We start from the raw sequence: 20,524 nt of genomic DNA, 5'->3' as shown, positions 1-20,524 counted from the left end.
GGCTGCCCCCAGCCACTTCAGTGTGGGGGTCCCCGCTGGGGTGCCTGGCCACCCTGGGTGAGTGGCTGATGGCTGTTTGCAGTCTGGTTGCAGCCCTTTCAGGGTGGGGGTCCCTGCTGGGGTGCCTGGCCAGCCTGGGTGAGGAGCTGATGGCTGTTTGCAGGTTAGTCAAGCCCCCAGGTGGGGACCCTCACCCCATGAGGGTGTGGCCAGCCTGAGTGAGGGCCTGGTGGCTGTTAATGGCTGGCCACAGCCCTTTCAGTGTGGGGGTCCCCCCTGGGGTGCCTGACCAGCCTGGTTGAGGGGCTGATGGCTGTTTGCAGGCTGGCAACACCTCCTTCAGAGTGGGGGAGTCCTGCTGGGGTGGCTGGCCACAGCCCCTTCAGGGTGGAGGGTCCTGCTGGGGTGCCTGGCCATTCCGGGTGAGGGGTTGAAGGCCGTTTGCAGGCTGGCTAAGCCCCCTAGCGGGGACCCTCACCCCATGAGGGTATGGCCAGCCTGGGTGAGGGGTTGATGGCTGTTAGCAGGCTGGCCAGAACTCCCAGCCACCCAAGCTCCCAGTGGATGCTGGCTCGAAGCAGCTGTCTGGGATTTATTTATCTTCTATAATTGAAACTTTGTTGCCATGAGCGGAGGCCACAGTCAGCTCAGGGCAGGCGGGAAGCTTGGCTTCCTCCATCGCCCGGGCAACCAAGCTTGCTTCTTGCTCCAGCTCTGTGGCTGCCAGCTGCCATCTTGGTTGGGTTAATTTGCATACAGTTGCTCTGATTGGCTGGTGGGCATACTTAGGATGTAGCGAAGGTACGGCCAATTAGCATCTTTGTCTTTTATTAGTGTAGACTAGTGGCCCATTTCACAAAAATTTGCGCAATAGGCCTTCCTTCCCCTGGCTACCGACACCAGTTTTCCTCTGGTACCCAGGACCCAGGTCTTTGTTCCAGCCGCAGCAGTGAGGCTTGGCTTCTCCATTCCAGCTGCTCCCAGCCTCTCCTTTTTTTTTTGCAGCTGCTCGAGCTGAGGCCAGGGCTGGCTGGAAGCCTGGAGCTCCCCAAGCCTCCTGCTCACTCCAGCTCCATGGCCGCCCCCATCTTCAGTCATCTTCAGTATTCGCTCCGCACCTGCATATGCAAATTAACTGCCATAATTTTTGGGTTAATTTGCATAGTTGCTCTGATTGGCTGGTGAGTGTAGCGGAGTAACATTTCAAGAATTTTTACCATGGCTCTGGCTGGTGGGCTCACTGGTTGAGCGTCAAGCAATGAACCAGAAGGTAACAGTTCAATTCTCAGTCAGGGCGCACATGCCCTGGTATATGGGCTTGATCCCCAGTAGTGGGGGTGCAGGAGGCAGCCAATCAATGATTGTCTATCATCATTGATGTTTCTATTTCTCCCTTCTCTGAATTCAATTGAAAATATATATTTAAAAAATGTGTTTAAAAAAAGTTTCCGGTTCAATTCCAGTCAGAGCCCATGCCCACTTGTGGGCTGATCAGTGTTTCACTTACATTGATGTTTCTCTCCCTCCCCCTTCCTCTCTCTAAAAATCAATAAAAATATTTTTAAAGTATGAAATAATTTTTGCCATGACCACCCAAATACCCACAAATTAAACCTACTTGATTTATCATATATCTCTCCATCTCTACATCCACCTTATTTTTTTTTGATGCATTTAAAAATAAATTGCAGGCATCAATGCATGTTTCTCTAAATATTTTAGCCTATAAACTCAAGTTCAGTATTTGTTCACTCTTTTCTTTTGAGGTTGAATTTCTTTCAAAGAAACTCATAAATGTTTAGTGTATATTTGCTGAACTTTAACAAAATTATATACTAGCAAAACCCAACCCTCATCAAGATATGGAACATTATTATCCAAGAAAATTCCACTTCCCAAGCAATTCTTGCCACCACTACCTAGAAACAGCTTCTGTTTTGATTTGATTTTACCATAGATTAATTTTGCTTATTATTAAAACTCATATAAATAGGCTCAAAGACTATCAGCTCTCTTGTGTAAAACTATTTTTACTCAACCCAATGTTTGTAAATGGTTTATTCCATTTTTTTTGCTCAGTAGTGTTTAATTCTATTATACCACAATTTATCATCTGTCCTCCTGTTCATGGACATTTGCGTTGTTTCCACTTTGGAGGTATCCACTAATAAAAGAGAAACATGAAAATTAACCATCACTCCAACACTCCGCTATACCCACAAACCATGCCCACCAGCCAATCAGGAGTGAGTATGCAAACCAGCTAAGATGGTGGCCATGGAGCTGGAGCGAGCAGGAGGATTGGGTTGCCTCCGGCGATGGAGGAAGCCAAGCTTCCCGCCTGCCCTGGTCAACCCTGGGCTCCGCTCAAGGCTACAAAGTTTCAATTATAGAAGATAAATAAATCCCAGATACCTGCTTCCAGCCTGCCCTGGCCTCTGCTCAAGGAGGCGCTGAAAAAAAAAAATAGGAGGGGCTGGAAGTTTGGGTCACCAGGGGGCATGGCCATATTCAAATTGACCCTAACAGCAGAGCGACTGGGAATGCTTGGTCACTATGACACTGACCACCAGGGGGCAGATGCTCAATGCAGGAGCTGCCTCCTGGTGACCAGTTTGCTTCCACAGACGGAGCTCTGCTCAGCCACAAGCCAGGCTGACGGCTGCCAGCACAGCAGTGGTGGTGGGAGCCTCTCCCACCTCCTCAGCAGCACTAAGGATGTCCAAATGCAGCTTAGGCCTGCTCCCCGCAAGCAAGTGGACATCCCTGAGGGCTCCCAGGCTGCCAGAGGGATGTCTGACTGCCAGCTAGGCCCGATCCCCTGGGGAATGGGACTGAGTCAGCAGGTGGACATCCCCCGAGGGGTCCCAGACTGCAAGAGGGCACAGGCTGGGCTGAGGGACCTCCTCCACCTCGAGTGGACAAATTTTTGTGCACTGTGCCTCTAGTTATGAATAAAACTGTATGAGCATTCTTATTCAAGTTTTTTTGTGGGCTTGTGTTTTCATTTCTGTTGGGGAAATACCTAGGAGCAGGCCATGTGGAATGTGTCTTTGGTTTTATAATATCCACCACATCTTTTTCTCACTAGCAGTGTGTGAGAGTTCTAGTTATCACACATCCTCATCATCATTCGATGTTGTCAGCCCTTTCCATTTTAGCTACTCTAGTGGGTGGATAATGGGAGAGCTGTAAGGAATGGTCTATAAAGCTGACTTCACTTGAAGGTGAGAGAGCAAGCTATTTTTTTACAAGCTATTCTATATAATCCTATATAATAAAAGCCTAATATACTAAATGTTCGATCGTTCGTTTGACCAGTCGCTATGACATGCACTGAACACCAGGGGGCAGATGCTCGACCAGTAGGTTAGCTTGCTGGTGGGGTCCAGCCGATCGGGACTGGGCTAGTTGGTCCAGACACGCCCTAGAGCCCTCCGGTAGTCCCCCCTGGCTGGCCAACCTCCTGCGGTCCCTCCCCACCTGGCCAGTCTCTATCAGCCCAATCTGGACTGTGTGAGATGGACCGGACACGCTCTGGAGCCCTCCAATGGTTCCAATCATGCACCAGTCGGATCCCTCGGCCTGGCCTGCGCTCTCTCGCAATCCAGGGCCCCTCGGGCGATGTCGGAGAGTCAGTAACAGGCCAGGCCAAGGGATCCCGCAGGCCAGGCCAAGGGATCCCACCGGGGCACGAACCCATGCACCTGGCCTCTAGTTTCTTATACTAGATTCCTTGACAAAGAGCAAAGAATCTAGTATGACAAGCAGAGTGAGTGAAGAGGAGAATAGTAAATGATGTCAGAGGAGTAATAAGGAAAGGGAATGCAAATCATGTAGGACCTTCTAAGTAATTTTAAGAACTTTGACTTTTCTGAGTGAAGAGGAAAATAACTGGAATAGTTTGAATGGAAGAATGGTATGATTTTACTCATATATTAACAAAACACTAGAAGAAAAGAAAAATGAAAGCATGAAAACCAGTTAGAAGGCTATTATAATGAGCCAGGCAAAAGTTGGGTGTTTGGATGTAGGAAAACTAAGATGTAGAAAAACTGGAGCAGTGTTCTGCATTAGGAATTGATGGTTTGGTTCTTAGAAATGTCATTAGAAAATAGAGAAAAAATAATTCAGCCTAGCCATATTGTTCAAGTAGCAATGGAGTCTAGCTCTACATGCATAAATAATCTGGAGTTTAAACTTAAGTGTCTTTTTATTTAGTTATCACTTATTTCCCTGTAAGGAATTTTATACATTATTGTTGCTTTTAATAAGCTGTTTTTAATTCAGTAACCCAAAATGTCTAAATGTGATCTTAATTGTTGTTATGGCTACGTGTTAAGGTCATAATTTGCTTAAATAAAAATTTATTGAATACATGACCATAATTTAATCTTTGTTTATGAATTCTCAACAATATAACCTTGAATCGCTCATTTGTAGTTTGGTAAATATTTATTAGAACTTATTACAGAGTAAGTAGAATCTCTTGTATATTTTTAAAAATATGTTTTTGTTGATTTCAGAGAGGAAGAAAGAGGGAGAGATAGAAGCATCAGTGATGAGAGAGAATCATTGATTGCCTGCTTTCTGCACGCCCCCCCTCCCCCACTGGGGTTGTGCAGAAACCAAGAATCGAACCCAGACCACCTGGTTCATAGGTTGATGCTCAACCACTGAGCACACCAGCCAGGCATATCTTTTGTATTTTTACATGCATTCTGTTTAGACTGACCCTCTCATTTTTCTATAATGACATTTTAATAGAATCTGCAATAAGGCAAAACACAGTACTAGATACTGAGTAGGTTACCAAGGTAATCTTATTTAGTCTTCATCCTTAAAAGAATTTAGAGTTTCTAACTATTACAGGAGAATACATTTTTAAAAGGAAAGGATACAAAGATTAACTAGACATAGTATCTGATCTTAAGGAGCTCAAATTTTGGAGATGAGTATGTACACAAATATTACAGCACAATTTCTAAGTAGAGAATATCTATAATGATAAAAGGTAATATGCTAATTAGACGGGACATCCTTCCTGACGAAGCCAGGACCAGAGGGAAGCCAGCCCAGGTCCCAGGTGCCTGCTGGCCGCCAGAGAAGGAACGCCTGGGTGCTGGAGGGAAGCCAGTGCTGGCAGCCAGGGGATGGCAGGCCTTCTCTTGTATGAATTTCGTGTATCAGGCCTCTAGTAGTAGTATAGATGTACAAATTAGGTAAAGCAGAGGAAAGATAATTTTAAACTATTATAAATAAATTATAATTATCTTTAAATTTTAAAGATAATTATAATTATCTTTAAAAAAGATAATTATAATTTGATGGTGGGGTAGAGGCATTGAATGGTAGTATCAGCAGAGATGAGCAAAGGCACACAGCAGATGTTTAAGACACATTTTCAACGCTGTCCCTTCAGATTTTATCAGCAGATACCTAATGCCACTATTATTTAATCAATAGAATCTTTTCTCGCTTCTCAAATTTAAATGATATGCCCTGTTTACAGCCTGAAAATGCAGAGTTTTTCAAGGGTAAGCAAAAGTAACAGTACAGTAAAAGAGTAAACATTAACTGCTAGAGAGAAGAGAGGGAAAGATGGGTAAGAAATATCTATAGTAATAAAAGGGTAATATGCTAATTAGACTGGACATCTTCCGGACTTTCTTCCAGACAAAGCCACAGTGGCAGGGGCCAAGGCAGAGGCAGTTAGGGGCGATCAGGCCAGCAGGGGGGGCAGGTAGAGGGTGATCAGGCTGGCAGGGGTGGGCAGTTAGCGGCGATCAGGCCTGCAGGCAGGCGAGGGGGTAGGAGCCACCGGTCCTGGATTGCAAGAGGGATGTCCACCTGCCGGTTTAGGCCCAAACCGGCAGTCGGATATCCCCTGAGGGGTCCTGGATTGGGGAGGGTGCAGGCTGGGCTGAGGAGGACGCGCCCCCCCCCCCCTGCACAAATTTCATGCACTGGGCCTCTAGTCTATATATATATATAATGCAAATAAACCAAACAGCAGAATAACTGGTCGCTATGAAGTGCACTGACCACCAGGGGATGCTCACGGAACTTGGTGGGTGTCAGCTGCTGTGGGATGGTGGAACAGGTGAGCAGGGGCACCATACCAAAGCGGGGCACCAGTCGCTGTCATCGAGGTGAGCTTCTGATGGTTACTGAAAAGCCTGGCCCTCACACATGCTGCCATCGCCAACCCCGCTCACACCCACTGCCGGCGCTGGTGCCCAGTCACTCATCGACATTAGCAGGTGCAAGCAGTGACTGCTGGCCCCGATCGCCACTCAGGGATTCTCCACTTCCCCCTGCTCCTGAGGGGCAATGGGGGCAGCTGCCCCTGCGCACACCCGCTGACGGTGCTGGCTCTGCTTGCACCAGCTTTTGGTGCTGGCCCCAGTCATTATGCACCATCAACGGGTGCGAACGGGGCTGGCGCCATCAGTGCATGGGAGCATTGCGACGGGAACAGTGGCAGTGGGAGCAAGACTGCTGGCAGATAGGAGACCGAGGCAGGAGGGACCAATACCCATCCCCGTGTCCACTGCAGCCTCACGACCCACAGTGCCTTTCAAGATACAGAAATTCGTGCACTGGGCCGTGTGTGTGTGTGTGTGTGTGTGTGTGTGTGTGTGTATAAAATTTTAAATGTGGGTAGCAAAGTGAGTTTCTGGGCTTGGGGTCTTATGAGGAAGCTATGGTTCTTTCTTGCGTCTCTGTCTCTAAAACTCATGCTCTTCCAATGCTCTTAGGGAGGCTGAAGTAACAAAAGTGAATGATCTTGGTGCCCAGTTTCACAATAGCAAGGTTCATGGAGACATGAAAGTGTGTCACTGAACTTTCTAAAGATCATTGTTGAGACTTGTTTATATTCTATTAGTGTTTATATTGCTATTTGTAGAAAACATCTATAATTATTTAAAGTTATTTAATTTTACATTATAGTTCATCTGATTCAATTTTATATAAGCTTGAATATTAAAAAATTCTTTTTTTTAAATTTATTTTTATTGATTTTTTACAGAGAGGAAGGGAGAGAGATAGAGAGTTAGAAACATCAATGAGAGGGAAACATTGATTAGCTGCCTCCTGCACACCCCCAACTGGGGATGTGCCTGCAACCAAGGTACATGCCCTTGACCGGAATCAAACCTGGGACCTTTCAGTCCACAGCCACAGTCCACTGAGCCAAACCAGTTACAGCTAAAACTTTTTTAGATAGTTTAATTTATTTACTTTGTTCCTTAAGGTTGGACTTAATCGAGAGTTTATGCCTCTGTTATTTTATGAAAAATTAGAATTGTTCTTCGTTCTGGGGTGTTTAATTTGTAAAATGCCACTAAACCTAATTGTTATAAGCATTCTATAATATAAAGAAACTATCTACCTAAAGTGTCAAGCTAGTGTTCTTCACTAAGTGTTTTTCAACATAGCTTTCTCTCTTGAACTTAAAACAATCGTTTAACTAGCTCCCATTCCTACAGATCCTCGCTTAAATGTCACTTTGCACTAGTGAAAGTGATACTGTCCTTGAAATCCTTTTCCTATTTATATTTCCTTTAACACATTGTACTTTTCCTTTATAGCACTTATCAACTTTACAATTTATTTTTAAGGAGTCTTTTATTGCTATCTCTCTCCCCTACTAGAGTTTAAACTCTGCAATGTCAAGACCAGTGTCTATTTTATTTACCATTGTTCCTAGTGCCAGGCACTTCATAAATACATTTTGAGTTACTTAATAAACAAGAGTCGTGCTCTTTTATCTCTTGTTTTTGTTCTATACCATCATTTCCCAAAATATATATTAAAAGTTCTCCATGAACTATTAATAGATATTTTCTGAAAGAAATGATTCTGTGGTCATAGGTTTGGAATGGCTATATGAAGAATCACAATTTACATTAGCATATTAAAATCTCTCAGTTTTAAAGTAGAAAAATCTAAATTTAGTATCTAGCATTCTCTACTTTTTTTTTTTTACTACCAAACTCTTTATTCTATGATACAGGAACATTTTTAATCATTAAGGAAAGTGATTTTTATATATGATATTTAAGCTCCCTTTCTCTCCTCATACAAAAAAAATTCAAATATAAACATAGATTTAGCATTCTAAATTTGAGCATTCTATTCAAAATGCAAACTAACCACTGATTGAAACTGGCCAAGGCAAGGTGATTTTAAAATTCAAAAGGGATGTTAAGTTACTACAAGGAATGATGGGAATATATGTTGTTGTAACCTCATATACCCTTTGAGCACTTCCATTTGTAAGTTGTCCTATATACACTTTAACAAGTCCACAACAATGTCTTGTATATAATAGTGCAGGAGTGGTTTTTGCAGCATTCCTGGAGGATTGGCATTTAGGTTGTTCATACAACTTTAATGTTTAACCCTTTTGTTTTTTTTCTTATCAGTGTCTAGTTAAGTAAATTATGGAATCTCTATATAGTGGAATACAGTACAGCTGCTGTGAAGCTCTGTATGTTGCATAGAATACTATCTGTAAGTAAATACACACATACACACACACACACACACACACACACACACACACACACACACACACGAGGCCCAGTGCATGAAAATTCATGTACTGGCGAGTGGGTTGTCCCCTCAACCTAGCATGCCCCCTTTCACAGTCTGGGAGCCTTTAGGGGATGCCCGCGGGGAGCAGGCCTAAGCCGCAGCCTGGCCTCCTTCTGCGGGAGGTGACTGCGCTCATCCGGGGAAGGCGCCTCCCCCATCACCCCACCACTGCTGATGCTGCCGGCCATCATGGCTACCTGCCCTCGGCCCTTGCAGCCGCTGCGGCTTTGTCCGAAGGATGTTCAGGAGACGTCCAGTCTATCTGGTCTAATCAGCATATTACCCTTGTATTAGTATACTAGAGGCCCGGTGCATGATGCACTGGGGGGTGGGGTTCCCTCAGCCCAGTCTGCCCCTCTCACAGTCTGGGAGCCCTCAGTGGATGTCCTACAGTCTGGCAGCAGAGGCTTGGAGCAGGCGTCGTGTGTGTGTGTGTGTGTGTGTGTGTTCCTGCTGGGGCCTTCCCCCAGCTGCATAGGAGGCTCAGAACAGGTGCTGTGTGTGTGTGTGTGTGTGTGTGTGTGTGTGTGTGTGTGGTGTGTGTGTGTCTGCTGGGGGGCCTGCCCCCACCCACACCGTGGAGGCTGGAGCAGGCACCCTTCTGTGTTGATCTCTCAGGCTCCTGGCCTCCACTGCGTGTTGTACTCTCCCTTGAGCTGTGGTCACAGTGGGGTGCTGCCTGCAGGCGGCACTTTCCTGCTCACAGATCGCCGCATTGCCGCAGAGGCCCCGGGGGCAGGCCCTCCTGGGTGCTGCCTAAAGCCACACTTTCCTGCTCACAGATCGCCGCATTGCCGCAGAGGCCCCGGGGGCAGGCCCTCCTGGGTGCTGCCTAAAGCCACACTTTCCTGCTCTCAGATTGCCATGGGGTCCCGGCTGGGTGCGGGGCTTAGGCGGCACATGGGGGTCCCAGCTGGGGCGGGGCTTTGGTGGCACATGGGGGGCCCAGCTGGGGGCAGGGCTTAGGCGGCACACGGGGCCCGGATGGCAGCTCGCGCTGTCCCGCCCTGCCTGCAGTATGTAAATTAGCTGCCATCTTTGTTGGCAGCTAATTTGCATATCATGCTGATTAGCCAATGGGAGGCATAGCAAAGGAACGGTCAATTACCATCTTTGTCTATTATTAGGTAGGTTCTATCTATCTTTAACAGAGGCTACTTATGAGGACTGGATTTTTTGTTTTCGTACTGTTGGAAAGTTTTTCATCCTTGAACTTTTATTTTATATACTTAAGAAAACAGTTAAAATTTAATAAAATGTTTACCAAAATTCAGTGATTATAAGGCTATATGAGAACTTCGTATTTTGATGGCAGTTGGTAGTATCACAAACTGGCAAAATCATCCTTCATGGTGACTAAATCAAAGCTTATTTTGAGCAACTGTTATATGACACACATCATATTAACCATTTTATATACACATACCTTATTTAAATCTCTAACCAAGCCTATCACTTAGATTCTATTTCTCACTTACTGGAGGATATAGATTTAGAAGACTGAAGTATCTTGTCAAGAGACATAAAATTCCAGAGCCTATGCTTTCAATCCCTATACTTTAGTATTGTTCAAAAGGGGTCTGAAAATTAGTTTTTTGTTTTTTTAAGGTTATTATCCCAGACAAAAGACCAGCTTTGAATCTGTATCCATTTCATCAAGTAAAAATAGTGTATTCACTATCCTTCTTTGAAAATATCATATTTGTATGGAAGTGAGTAGGCGATTAGAACCAGAATATTTTTTAGCCATAGCCTGCTCTGTTCATACAAGTTTAATGTTTTAACCCTTTTGTTTTGAATTTCCTCTGTAAAATGCAAACTTGAAATAACAGTTTTAGTCAGCTTTTGGAATTTTGTATAATTTAGCTGTTAATTTCAATGGAATACTTTTTTTTAATTTGAAGAAATGTACAATGTGTCGAAAAAAATTTTTCTACCTAAAATACTTGTACTACTAACTCTATTGTTATCAACATCCTTTCAAGACTACTAAAGTCCCTCTATTTTAGAAACAATGAACAAAAGTCTCTTTATAATGCTATATATTCTGTTTGCTTTTTTAAAAAATACATAAACTTACCTATTTCCCCCTCTTTTTAGGAACACCATCTTCAACGGGCTATTTCAGCACAGCAAGTGTATGGCGAGAAGAGGGATAATATGGTTATACCTGTCCCAGAGGCAGAAAGTAATATTGCTTACTATGAGTCTATATATCCTGGGGAATTTAAGATGCCAAAGCAGCTCATTCACATACAGCGTAAGTATCTACTCTCTTAATCCTATATAATAAAAGGGTAATATGCAAGTTGATCCTAATGGCGGAACGACCAGACTGACTGCTCAACCAATCACTATGAGGCGCACTGACCACCTCTCAGTCCCATTCCCTGGCTGTCAGCCTTCCATTGCCCGATGGCAAATGGGGAACCACCCAGCGGCAGGGGGTGGGGCCAACTGCAGGCAGCCAGGGAAAGATGGCCCTAATCACAGGCCAGGACTTGGGACCGTATCTGCACATGAATTTCATGCACCAGGCCTCTAGTATTTTCTATATTTATCTTCCAATGTAACTCTTGACAGATTTTTATCTGTTCAAGGCCATTTTCAGTACCCATTTCATTGACCAACATTAATGAAATGAGCATTATTAAAGCCCATTTTCAACTTTTAAAATTGTTTTTGAGATTTCTGCCTGACAAAAATGATACCATTTTTATCCTAGATTTTTAGTTCCATCTCAACATGGGATCTTATGCTACTTTACACAAATGGTATAAGTGATATGCCTCAGATATAGAAAAGGTTTTCTTACTGTTCAGAAACTGTAATGTTAATAGTCTTAAAAAACATCTTAATGTCAGTCAGGAATTGGCAAACTTTCTGTAAAGGTTCAAATAGTAAATGTTTTAGGCTTTGTGAGTCTTTTCTGTCATTTGTTACATGTATTCAACTCTGCTGTATTTTGTAAGGCAACATCAGCAATAAACAATACATAAACAAATGGACATGGTTATGTTCCCATACAACTTTATTGACAAAAAAAAAGATGGCAACCCAGTATTGGCCCGTAGGCCATATTTGCCAGTCCTTGATCTGCGTTTCTAATTTCTTTTTAATTTACTGTTCTAATTGTTTTACTTGGTAGTGATAGGTTCTTCATTAGAAATTATCTTTCTTTTTTAATGATTTTATTGATTTCAGAGAGAGGAAGGGAGAGGGATAGAAACATCAATGATGAGAGAGAATCACTGACTGGCTGCCTCCTGCACACCTCTTACTGGGAATTGAGTCTGTAACCCGGGCATGTTCCCTGACCGGAAATCGAACTGTCGTGACCTCATGGTTTGTGGATCAATGCTCAACCACTGAGCCGCACTGACTGAGCTAGAAATGATTTTTCACTGGCTATCACAGATGATGCTAAATAGCTGAGAGCTTGTAGATTTAAAGGAATATGTACTGTATATTTCATTCTCCTAATCCCCAAGTAGTTGACAACTTAAAACATAGTTGATCGGTACTAAGGTAAAATTGCAACAGCTTTCATTGTTGTCTTGCTGACCTTTATAATCAAGAGGTTTTTCTAGGGGACTTTATAAACTTTATTCAGGACAATATAAATCTATTTTGTTTTTATTATTCTTTCTAAGAACACAGAGAAACTATTTTTTATCTCATTAACTACTTTTCTAACTCATTTAACTTTTTCTCCACATGATCTAGTTTTTGTCGTGAGTTTTAAACATTTATTTTATTATTTCTTAAATATAAAAACCAAAAGTAAACATAGTGGCCATATTGGTTCTTATCAGTACTCTACTGGCAGTTGATTTGATTTTAAGTTTATTAATCCTCTCATGAAAAATCAGTACAATCACCACAGATAAAGTCACTGAAGAATCTTTACTCCTTTTTACAGCACCAGCATTGACCTTTGCAGTCCCCCTGCCTTTCTTCATTCTGTTCTTATGTTCCTTTTGATGTTTTCTTGAGGTCTTCTTTTCAAACAGGCCATGTCTTGTAAGTCTATGTTTGGGTTCATTTTTCTTTGTATAATCCAGGGAATCAAATTATGCCAAAGCCAGTTGTCTTACACTCACTACCAAAATGGATTCTGAATCCAAATATAAAGATGGCATCTGTTGTGGTCTTGTACATTTTGGCTAGTTTTTTTCAAACTTTTGTGTTAAATACTATTGCCTTCCCTTGGCAAAGGACATCAATGACCATGTGTTTCTGCTGAAATAGTTTGTTGGTCAGGAACTTCCTGGTCTGGATAGTTATGTCGTTCACGATGGCAGCCCATCTTCGAGCAACCAGGGAGGAAAAGAGCTGGCTCATGTCTACTTCATTATGTTGAACACCTGACTTTAAATTCCTGAATCCATTTTTGAGTCCAGAGTGCCTTTTGTTTCACAAAATCTTGACCCATAACATTTTAGGCACTAGCTATTCCCTCAGAGATATTTCTAGAGGCTGCAAGTCCAAGATCGGGGTGCCAGCATGGCAGGTGTGGTCTCTCTTTCAGACCACAGACTTCTTGTTATGTCCTCGCATGGTGCAAAGGGGCATTTGATATTTTTAACTTGTGATATTTTTTCATTTTTAACTCTAATTTGCACCTAACCATATTGATTTCCTTTAGAAAAAAATAATAATTTCACTTAAAGGTTACTTTGAAATGAACCAAATAAGTGTCATGTATTTTCTTGCCCACTCACATAATTAATTACACATAAGGCACAGACACGGACATTTTAAACAAATTTCTTCAATATTAGAACCTAAAAGTTAGTTCTCTGGAAAATCACCTCTATCTGTAAGTTATAAATCTCATCTTCTATATATATTTACTAGAGCCACATTGTATTCCACAGCCACAGACTATATTATCTTACAAATGCATGCTTTTAGGTTAAAACAGGATTGAGTAAGATAAAATTACATTAATCAATTTACATGTTTTACAAATAGACTGCTTATTGATGACTAAAATCCACAAAACATTTTGCTGGTACTGAATGAATTAAATTCTGGTTAGAAAAGTCAAAAGGAGCTATATTTAAAAAGAAATGGACTTTGCTGACTTTGGAAAATCTCAAATCTATTCTTATCTTCAATTGGCTTAGGAAAGAGATCTTAATTTACTCTCTTATATCTAATCAGAGCTTAAAAGCAAGAAATCCATATAAAAATCATTATTCCCTTCTTTAGTTTCATCCTGTAGGTACCTTCTAATCTAATTCACTGAGTACTGCTCAACATTCCTTGATCCAAGGAGTATTAAAATGTTTCTCTTTTGATTGGTGACCTGTAAAACTTCTAGATTACACAGTTAGGACTTCTCCTTTCCTATTTATACTGGAAGAAAGGACAAAACAGTTCTGACCTGAAGACAGAAACAATTCTCTCTCTCCCTTTCCCATGCACTTGGGTTTCAAAGCTCTGCTGTTAATCCTCAAAGGAAACATTTTCTAAAAGGTCTTAATAGAGGAGAACCAAGATGGTGGCATAAATAAACACCTATACTTGCTGCCTCTCACAACCACATCAAAATTACAACTAAACGGCAGAACAGCGACCACCCAGAACTGCGGGAAAGCTGGCTGAGTGGAAGTACTACAACTAGAGAAGTAAAGAAGAAAGCACACTGAGACAGGTAGGAGATGCGGAACAGGCTGGTCTGGCACCCAAGTGTGTGGCTTTTTTAATTAGGAGGGAGATTGCCTCTGCGGAGACCACCAGGAGCAGCAAGGGGTCCCAGCCCCATACCAGATTCCCAGCCCAGGGTTCCAGAGCTGGGGAAAGAAGTACCTATTGGCAGTAAGAACTATGGACTATAAAAACCAGTGCAGATTGAGCGGAGTGACACACAGGCTGCTGGAGACCCAACTGCTCCTCTTAAAAGGCCAGCACCACGAACTGAATTTACAAACTGATACTTCCTCTGAGATCCAGTGCCAGGCGAGACTCTAGGAGACCCAGACACATATGGGGAGCAACTGGATTGTCTGGCATCTGTGCAGGAAATTGGGGCAGCTTTCTTCCAGACGGAGGTGCTCACAGCAGTCATTGTTCCTGTGCTGGGACCTCCCTGGTGCAGGGCTGACTGGCAGCCATTTCTGTTTGCTACACCCTGGTGATTCCCTGAGACCCCGCCCCACCCAAGCTCTGCTCAGCGGCTTTTGCATATGAATGGTCTTTTCTTTCTCAGGCTAAAACTGTCTAGCTCCAGCTGGTTCAGGGAGCCCCAAATCTATCAATAAAAGGCCCAAGGCCACACCAGCACCAGCCTGCCTTGTTTCACAGTTGGGCCTCGTCTGGGCACCTCCAAACCCCATACAAAGAAGAGGAATGTGCAGATTTCTCTGTAGCTCCTGCTGGGCAGCCCCAGGCAGTGGCAACTTTGCACCTCCCTGGAGAACCAAGAGCCAGTGTACCCAGTGGTCAGTGTGAAACCATACCAGATTACAACTCTTCACATCCATAAGTGGCACACTCAAGGGCCAGACACAGTCAGCAGCAAAGCCCCACTGAAGCAAGTCCTGCTCCATAAGGGTGTCTCCTGCACAGCAGTTCTCTACTGTAATTGCAGCTGGTCTCCATAGCCAATTGGCCTGGAGGTCAATTCCTCCCAGTAACACCAACAGCAATCAAGGCTCAACTACAACAAAACTGTACACAAAGCCCAGAGTGTCCACTTCAGGTAATTGGGGAGGCTGAGCCCCTGGCCCCTATAGGACACCTACTACACAAGGCCACTCTATCAACTCAAGGAGACTGAGCAGCTACCAATACATAGAAACAAACACAGGGAAGCAGCTAAAATGTGGAGACAGAGAAACATGTCACAAATGAAAGAAATGGAGGAAAGCAAACTACTGGATATAGAGTTCAAAACCACAGATATAAGGCTACTCAAGAATCTTCTAGAAACCTCTGAGGAACTTAGTGCGACTTTCAAGGATCTTAATAAGAATGCCAAAAAATGGAAAAAGACCAGTCAGAAATTAAACATACACTAACTCAAATAAAAAATAATGTACAGAGATACAACAGCAGACTAGAGGATCCCAAGAATCAAGTCAAAGATTTGGAATACAAAGAAGCAAAAAACACCCAACCAGAAAAGCAAAAGGAAAAAAGAATACAAAAATATGAAGATAGTGCAAGGAGCCTCTGGGACAACTTCAAGCCTACCAATATCCGAATTATGGGGTTCCAGAAGAAGAGAGAGCAAGATATTGAAAACCTATTTGAAGAAATAATGACAGGAAACTTCCCCTACCTAGTGAAAGAAGTAGACTTACAGGTCTAGGATGTGCAGACGCTTTCTTTAAGAGAAGGAAGAAGAAGAAAAAGATAAAGATAAAAAATATGTATAACAAAGTGACAACAAATACATATCTATCGACAATTGATTCTAAAAATCAAATGAATAAAAAATCTGATAAACAGAATAGACTGGTGGTTGGAATAGAATCGGGCATGGAAATGGAATAGACTGACGATTCTCAGGGAAGAGGGTGTGGGCGGGGGTGTGGGAAAAGAAGAAGAAAAAGATAAAGATAAAAAATATGTATAACAAAGTGACAACAAATACATATCTATCGACAATTGATTCTAAAAATCAAATGAATAAAAAATCTGATAAACAGAATAGACTGGTGGTTGGAATAGAATCGGGCATGGAAATGGAATAGACTGACGATTCTCAGGGAAGAGGGTGTGGGCGGGGGTGTGGGAAGAGATTAGCAAAGATCTTACATGTATGTATGCAGTACCTATGGACACAGACAATAGGGTGGCAAGGGTCTGGGGTCGGGTGTGAACCAGGTGGAGAGGAGCTACAGGGGGGAAAAAAGAGGGACATCTGTAATAATCTCAACATTAAAGATTAATTAAAAAAAAGAAAAAAATAAGAGTGCAAAGGTGTTAACAGATTTTTATAAAGAAGTCTTAATATTTATTTAATTAGGAAATTGGGAATGCCATAGAAGTGTGATATAGGTCAAAATAGAAAATGAAACAAAATAGTGTATTTGATTTTTATTTTAGTATACTTGACATTCAATATTTATTTTATATTAGTTTCAGGTGTACAGTCTAGTGGTTAGACATTTACACAAGTTACACAGCATTCCTACAATACCATACATAGGTAGATATTGCAGTACAGGGGATGTCAAAGGTAGGTTTACAGTTTGTATGGGTAAACATAAAATAATTAATAATACAAGAGTAAACTGTTTCAGGTACTCACAACTGTAAACCTGCTGTTGCCCCACTTTGTATTATTGACTATATTCCCTGTGCTATACTTGACAGGAGTTGATGTCAGGTTGAGTTTTAAAACGAATAAATAGTCATTTGCTAGGTGAACAGGCAAGAAATGGTTAATGTAAAAGCCTAAAGACATGAAATAACTTGCTGCATGAAATATGAATTTTTATATTGCTAGGTCATAAAGTACGGATGAGACTGGAGAGAGTAGATCAAGAAGGGCCTTATATATGTAATTGTAAGGATTTGGATTCTAAAGTGATGGGAAGTTAGTGAAGAGGAATTGGGCAAGGAAAAGCGGTGAGAAATTACAATGTCAAGCTATTTAATATTTTAGTTTTATTATGGTCAACCTTGCCTCATTTTGATAAGTAGTTAAATGACATTTGATAATACAGAGCCGTGGTGCTTGCCTCTTTTTTTCAAATCTTGACAAATACAAGAAACACCTCACATTTCTATCACCATGACAGTGAGTTTCATGAGGGAACAAACCTCCTTAGCCAGGAATTCACTCACTGAGTGATAACTATTACTTGTTAGCAGTGTCTTCTCACACTTCAGCTTTAAATACCACACCCTAAACTTTTGGTAAAGAAGTTAAATAATATATAAATTAGGAATTAAGTATTCTAGAAACAAACTTATATAAAGATATCTTTCTATGTTATGTCAAACCATATGAAATTGCTATTTTGTCAAGTTTTGAGCTACAAAACTTTTTATATAGTCTAACCAATACATTTAATAATCTATGTTTTTAATAATGGCTTCCTAGTTTATTTGCTTTTGAGGGTGGAGTAACATCTATTGTCTTTTATAATGTATATTAACAGTAAATATAATTTCATTTCTTAAACTTTAAGTGTAGGAAACATCTATAAATTTAGATTGGGTGTCTGAAAACAAAATTTGAAGAAAATCTTATTTCTTTAGGAAGTATAGGTCTTGTTTTTGTCTAGACTATGAGAGGGTTTGTCAGGTGAAGGCACACAGTAAATGATTGCTTATGGCTTCTTCTGTCAGCTTTTAGTTTGGATGCTGAACAGCCTGACTATGATTTGGATTCTGAAGATGAAGTATTCGTGAATAAACTGAAAAAGAAAATGGACATCTGCCCATTGCAGTTTGAGGAGATGATTGACCGTCTAGAAAAAGGGAGTGGTCAGCAGGTACAACTTCCTTAAATATATAATAAGTGTGTGTGTGTGTGTTTATATAACTATCTACATTGATATGGCAATAGTATAATGTTGGGGAGAGCTAAGTGAGCAGGCTCTGGAGTTAGTAAGCATGAAGTCATATCCTATCTCTGCCTACTATAACCTGTATAGTTTTGAAAAGTATGTTTATATTTCTCTGTGCCTCAATTTTCTCATCTGTAAAGTAGATAAGATAAATATCATGGGATTGTTGTGAAAATTAAATAATGTGTATAAAACGTCTACCTCAATGACTAGCATGTAAGGTACTCTGTGTTTGCTATTGTAAATACTGTTGTTAATTTTATTGTTATTTAAATTTGAAATTACCTTTGAATCTTATATATGTATATGATATGAAAATGACATAATAATTTTACATTTAGCCAGTCAGTCTGCAGGAAGCCAAATTACTGCTAAAAGAAGATGATGAATTAATTAAAGAAGTTTATGAATACTGGATTAAAAAGAGAAAAAACTGTCGAGGGCCATCTCTTATCCCATCAGTAAAACAAGAAAAGCGAGATGGTTCTAGCACAAATGATCCTTATGTGGCTTTTAGAAGACGAACTGAAAAAATGCAGACTCGAAAAGTAAGTGAATTTGAGAAATTTTTTATGTGTTTTTGATGTAAGAAAAACTATTTATAGTCATGAATGTCTCAGTATCTGGAGGTTGTGTTTTAATTTGTGTTTAAATAGACTTTATATACAATATAATGAAAAATACTAATTTAAAATAACTTGGCCTTAAGACTCATTATGGAGCTGTTGGTATATTTTAATCTTCATCCGTTTAAAATCATTTACAAACTTGATTTTCTGGAGATCCATGCCCCCTTTCAATGTTTTAAAATTCTCTCTTAACCTTCTAGTATATATACATATATATATATATATATATATACACACACACACACACACACACATACATATACATATACACTAGAGACCTGGCACTGGGGGTAGGGCAGTGGTCTCTCAGCCCAGCCTGCACCCTCTCCAATATGGGACCCCTTGGGGGATGTCCTAAACCGGCAGTCGGACATCCCTCTCACAATCCAGGACTGCTGGCTCCCAACTGCTCGCCTGCCTGCCTGCCTGATTGCCCCTAACAACTCCTCTGCCTGCCTGATCGATGCCTAACTGCTCCCCTCCCAGCCCAATTGCCCCTGACTGCCCTCCCCTGCAGGCCTGGTCCCCACCCAACTTCCCTCTCCTGTAGGCCTGGTCCCCCCAACTTCCCTCTCCTGTAGGCCTGGTCCCCGCAGCTGCCCTCCCCTGCTGGCCTGGTCGCCCCCAACTGCCCTCCCCTGCTGGCTATCTTGTGGAGGCCATCTTGTGTCCACATGGGGACGGCCATCTTGTGCAAGGGCGTGGTGGTCAATTTGCATATGACCTCTTTATTATATAGGATCAGTAGCTATGTTCAGAATCCCACTAGCTAGAAGTGCTTATTGACATTAAATAAGGACCTTTATTTTTGCAGAATCGCAAAAACGATGAAGCCTCTTACGAAAAAATGCTTAAGCTGCGTCGAGATCTAAGTCGGGCTGTTACTATTCTAGAGATGATAAAAAGAAGAGAAAAGAGTAAAAGGGAGCTATTGCACTTAACACTGGAAATTATGGAAAAGAGGTAAAGTATATTTTAATAGCAGTAGGAAGTATGGTATTATAAGCATTTTGTATACTGAGTTAATTTATTTCCTAAGCAATTATCTGTTAGCCCAGAGATATCTTCTTTTAATAATAATTAGAGACTGTTTAAATGTGTGCTATAATATCCTTTGTATAATTTTACATATATTCCTTTCTTTATTTTCGTTAAAAGTTATTGTATTCAATAAAATTAAAATGTGCCAGGTATTTCCATTTTGAAATCTTTTTTTTTGTCCTTATGTGAGTGGGTACATGGCTATAAGAGAGATTATTTGTCATTTTAAACTTTTTATGTTATTTACTAGAATGTACTGACTTAAAAAAACATAAAGGAGAAAGGAAAAGGCCATAATCCTAACAATCAAATAACCATTCAGCAAGATACACAGTGAAAACTTTAAGCCTTACTCACCTGTTTCCTAGTGTCAATCCGCAAAGAAAACCGCTGTTGAATTTCTTGTGATTCAGTTCAGAAAAATTAGTTTTGTATATAACACAGGCAATTTAAATTAGCAGAAAGTTCTTAATCTTAGCCATTAACTTCAACATCTCTACCAAATCTTTTTTTCTCTTTTTTAATTAAATCTTTATTGTTCAGATTATTACAGTTGTTCCTTGTTTTTCCCCCCATAGCTCCCCTCCACCCGGTACCCACCCCACCCTCCGCCCTCAACCTTCGCCCCCCCCACCATGTCCTCATCCATAGGTGCACGATTTTTGTTCAGTCTCTTCCCCCATCCCCCACACCCCTTTCCCCCCCAAGAATAGACAC

General features: G+C 41.5%; 1 protein-coding gene across 7 annotated transcripts in view; it reads left to right on the top strand.

Moving 5' to 3' along the window:
* Window positions 1-20,524, top strand: part of EPC1 (enhancer of polycomb homolog 1) — a 108,608-nt gene that overhangs the window by 67,058 nt on the left and 21,026 nt on the right. For all 7 annotated transcript variants that reach the window (XM_006775194.2, XM_015571415.1, XM_015571417.1 and 4 more), the window contains 4 exons: window positions 10,705-10,864; window positions 17,917-18,062; window positions 18,479-18,685; window positions 19,581-19,729. In XM_006775194.2, coding sequence (XP_006775257.1) covers window positions 10,765-10,864; window positions 17,917-18,062; window positions 18,479-18,685; window positions 19,581-19,729 — 602 coding nt within the window. In that variant the 5' untranslated portion in view covers window positions 10,705-10,764. The remainder of the gene's footprint in view (window positions 1-10,704; window positions 10,865-17,916; window positions 18,063-18,478; window positions 18,686-19,580; window positions 19,730-20,524) is intronic.

The sequence above is a fragment of the Myotis davidii genome, unplaced genomic scaffold (assembly GCF_000327345.1).
Source record: "Myotis davidii unplaced genomic scaffold, ASM32734v1 scaffold909, whole genome shotgun sequence".
Classification (NCBI taxonomy): Eukaryota; Metazoa; Chordata; class Mammalia; order Chiroptera; family Vespertilionidae; genus Myotis; species Myotis davidii.
This window is presented reverse-complemented; position numbering and strand designations above follow the sequence as displayed.